Source organism: Miscanthus floridulus, chromosome 2 (assembly GCF_019320115.1).
Source record: "Miscanthus floridulus cultivar M001 chromosome 2, ASM1932011v1, whole genome shotgun sequence".
NCBI classification, from domain to species: domain Eukaryota; kingdom Viridiplantae; phylum Streptophyta; class Magnoliopsida; order Poales; family Poaceae; genus Miscanthus; species Miscanthus floridulus.
Genome location: NC_089581.1, coordinates 43,640,563 through 43,644,817, shown reverse-complemented (window position 1 = coordinate 43,644,817; position 4,255 = coordinate 43,640,563). Strand labels below are relative to the sequence as shown.

General features: G+C 43.3%; 1 protein-coding gene across 2 annotated transcripts; it reads right to left on the bottom strand.

The window, feature by feature from the left end:
• Positions 1-436: 436 nt before the first annotated feature.
• Positions 437-3,197, bottom strand: LOC136538631 (probable anion transporter 7). Of its 2 annotated transcripts, none has more exons than XM_066530593.1 (3): positions 3,055-3,197; positions 2,711-2,899; positions 437-2,356 (listed from the first exon to the last, which is right to left on the bottom strand). In XM_066530593.1, exon 3 carries the CDS (start codon positions 2,108-2,110, stop codon positions 800-802), a length of 1,311 nt encoding a protein of 436 aa, XP_066386690.1. In that variant the 5' UTR covers positions 2,111-2,356; positions 2,711-2,899; positions 3,055-3,197; the 3' UTR covers positions 437-799. The 2 variants fall into 2 exon arrangements, with proteins under 2 accessions (XP_066386690.1, XP_066386691.1); XM_066530594.1 differs by having other exon boundaries at positions 437-2,346.
• Positions 3,198-4,255: the final 1,058 nt, after the last annotated feature.

Below are 4,255 nucleotides of genomic sequence, written 5' to 3'. Positions count from 1 at the left end.
ACATGATGTGTTTTTTTTTCAGATCAGATATAATAAGCACAGTACTTGAAAACCAGAAGGAAGAAACCGCTGCGCCCTATGCAGCATGCACAAGCTTCAACTAATATATGGTCGGTGTTCATCTAGCCCTTGCACATGCACATTCAGAGAAGTCAAATAGTCAAGAAATCCTGTGCTGACAAGAAAAAATAACTTCAAAAAGGATGAATGAAGAATTGAGAAAGGATAAGCATTTAACCAAGGCAATATATCATCTGGGCAGAAAAAAACACCATATACTACTAAGTAAACACACATGCTCACCTGAATCGTGAATTCAGCAAATGCTTGAAAGACCAAGTCTATGACCACAACTCAAATAAAGATCCAAAGACGAAAAATGGTTCAGAGCATTAAAGCTAGTGAATTTGCCTAAACTCAACAAGGGTCATGCAGATACGCAAATGGCAATGCCGTTTATTCTCATTGGGATCATATATGTTTACATTGCAGGGCAAAGATAAGGGAACTTGACAAACTTTGGGTGAGATTATATGTACCAAAACCAAGAAGATAAGATAAACTTGGTGCACATCAAATTCTGTTAGCTGCACTCAGCGTGTGAGTGTGACTGTGCCAATGAGATGAGTCTTCATAATGAAAATGTGAATTTTCCTGACATAACTTTAGATCATGTGTATGATGCAGTCTGAAATCTGAAATTTAGTAACAAATGCTACAGATACATGTGAGATTCCCGTTTTGCTATCCTGCCTCACTGTAAATGAGAAGAAAAGAATAGGCAAAAAATAATCACCCTTTATTCGAAGATCTTTTCGCCAGTTGAAAAGATTAAAAAAATGACAGAACTGAAAATACAAAGGTATGCTGGAACAAAGAAAACTGTTTTCCAGGTTTCCGAGTCTGTTAGATCCTTGTTAGAAGCCTTTGCCACCTCCAGAATATTCCCAGTGAGGCCGACACCAACAATTCCAGCCAGTGTCCCTGCCGTATTTGAGACCCCCATTACTATCCCTGCAAACTTCGGAGCAACATCCATATGGTTTACAGCAAACCCTGCTCTTCCTAGAGCAAGAAAACCAAGGGATATCGCTGAACACATTACAGTGCCCGAGGGTGTGCTAAATAAAGGAAGGACCATGAGTGCAAATGCTGAGACAATGAACCCTATGGTGTTCAGAAGCTTCCTTGTCTTGGTAACAGACAAAATCCTCCTTGTAATCAAGTGATCAGCAATCACACCACCGATATTGGAGAAAATGAACATATTGAAATAGGGAAGCATCTTTGAGGAACCCATATCCTGGAGGCTAAGCTTAAGTCCAAGCTCAAAATAGGTAGGGAGCCAGTTCATAAGAACATACAGGGCATAGTGGAAGGTGAAGTTGTTTACAACGATTGCCCAGACAGGTAGACTGAATATTATCCTTCGCCATGGGATCTTTACTGTTCGAGGTGCGACAACCCCTCCTGCCTGTGCCTTAATCATGTCTCGAGATGCCACTTTTGGCATTGATACCTTTGGAAGATCAGTACGAGGTGGGTCACTGGAAAATTTCAACCATATTACAGACCATGCTACTCCCAACACTGCTTCAACAAAGAAAACTGACTGGGGTCCCGTGTGCTTCACTAGACTTGGGAAGAAAAGCATGCCACAGGCTGCACCAAGATACATCCCTGAGGTAGTGAGAGATACCGAGCGAGAGCGCTCCTGTGGTGGCACCCACTGCGCCAGAACAGTGTGAATGGCAGGAAATATGAAACCTTGTGCTACACCAACAAATAGGCGAGATAGGACCAGAATGGTTACTCTGTTGGGATCGAGTGGAATTAAACCACATATCATAGACCACAACACGAATGACAGTAGCAGAACACGTCTGCCTCCTATTCTCTGTGCTGCCCATCCACCAGGAATCTGTGATAAAACATAACCACAATAGAACATAGACAGTATCATGCCCTTGTTGGCTTGATTCACACCGATGGCATCAGCTGCGACAGTGTAAGCAATCGAGAAACCCACGCGCTCAATGTAGCAAACATTTGTGCAGATGAATGTCAGCAATACTATGAGATAACGTTTCGGGAACCTCATTCTCACCATCGATGATCTGAGATGAAGCACTATTTTTTTACTAGTCTTAGTCAGGCCAGACCTTGCTGACCTCCCATGAATATTCACCAGGATTTACCATAAGTCTGATTCTCTTCCGTCCATCTCATAGGATACTACAATCTGTAAGTGTACAAATTACTGATCATTGGTTCTTCACATGTCCTTATCAGTTAACTGATCTCATACACAAATTAACAGAGACAATCTTGATATGCTGCACTGAACTAAAACGCCCTGCCCAAAAACAACAAACGAGCAACATTTAGAACTCCAAATGGATACTTCAATTTAGCTGACCAACTAAAAGAGTAGCCGAAATTATGCACAAGATTTGAGCATGATTGATGTTTTTTAAAAGGGTGATCTAAAGGCATATAAAACCTTTCACAAGCTCTACAACCCAGAGATTCCGGGGAGGAAACAACAAGAATTGGATAAGTAAACTTGGATTTTGGATTATAGATGAAAAACAAATGTTGTTCCAGGAAATGACTGAACACGCCAGTCTACAAGTCTACACTATGGGAGCCAGATCTTGCTAAAATCCAAGTACTGAGAAGCAAGCTTTTGCTATAAGATATTACAAACCTTGGCCAGAGAAAATGACCTGCCACTTGCACTGTCTGAGCTAGATCTTACTCGGATTCCAATCCAATTTCCAAGTGCTAGCTTTTTGCTTGCAAGATACTAGAAATCAAATGCTCAGAGCTCGAATTAACTTGGCCTCAAGCTCGAATCCAGGAGCGGACCCAGTAAAGGATATGGGTCCAATAATCTCTGCAAAAAAAAGGGGGGGAAATGAGTTTTTAGGCATAACACACTTGTAATTGGATCAGATCAGATCAGATCAGATCCGAGTACAAATAGCTTTCGGCTAGGGTATGGGTGCTCGGTTTCGCACAGCAGGGACGAACGAGTGGAGGTGGGCGCACCTGGTGGGTGCTCGTCGCCGCCGCAGCCCAGAAGATGGAGACCTGGGCACCTGGCGTAGGGCGGCGGCGCAGTCGTCGCCACTAGAGACAGAGAGCGGGGCACGGGAGAACCAGGAGAGAACCCGAGAGAGTGTGCGTCGTGCGGAGACGCGGGGCCGCGGGGGATGGTGGGAGAACAAAAATTGAGGGCCGTGGATATGTTTAACCATTTTTATTTAAAATTATAAACCTAGGAGACAAAATTTATATGATATATCTAAGGGCTTTAGTACTAAAAATTAGCACCATGTTTAGACGCTAATTAGAACAGAAATGCTATACAACACATGTGTGTTTTAACACAAAAAAACACATGAATTTTAGTCCACTGGATCGTTGCATGGGTTTGTTTGCGTCCGTCACATCTGCCAGGTATGCGCGTATGCGAACGCGAATCTGACGCGAACGCGAATTGACGACCCATGACGCGACGGCCAGGACCCCACAACGCATGACGCGAACGCGAATCTGACGACCCATGACGAACGGGCAGCAATGAAACCAACCCCTCTGTAATTTGTCATTGCATAGGAAAAAAAATTGTTTTCTCTTATATGTGATTTGTGATATGTGAATCTGTGATCTTGTGATTGTCTAAAGGTAGAAGAAGACTAGAGGTAGAAGAATGATGGAGGCTGTTGGATCTTAATCTTATGGTGCAAAAAAAATTCATGTGTTAGAATTGTATAAAACACATGGTTGTGCAGTAGATAGACTCAATTAGAAGGACTAAACGTGAACTAAGTTCAAAACTAATTGCATAAGCGGTGACTAATTAGCGAGACGAATCTATTAATCTTAATTAGGCTATGATTAGCTTATATGGTGCTACAGTAAACATAGTCTAATCTGAACCGACGACTCGGCTTCTTCCTCGTGACTACCCTAGCACCGTCGCCGTCGCCGCCGCCCTGCCTTCTACCATCATTGGTCCCCCTCGCTTCCTCCTCCGGCATCTCGCCGGAGACCAGAGGGAGTAAGGATCCATTGTTTTTAATAAGTTTTTTAGTAGATCGAGTCCTTAGGATTAGGGTTTCTCTATGCCAAGTTTTTTGGTATTGGGGATTTATCTCCTCCTCTCCGGCGACGGCGAGGGGGCAGGGTGCAATCATTTTTTTTTCTTGGCGGCTCCGTTGAAGATGAGGGCGGCAACTACAGCGTC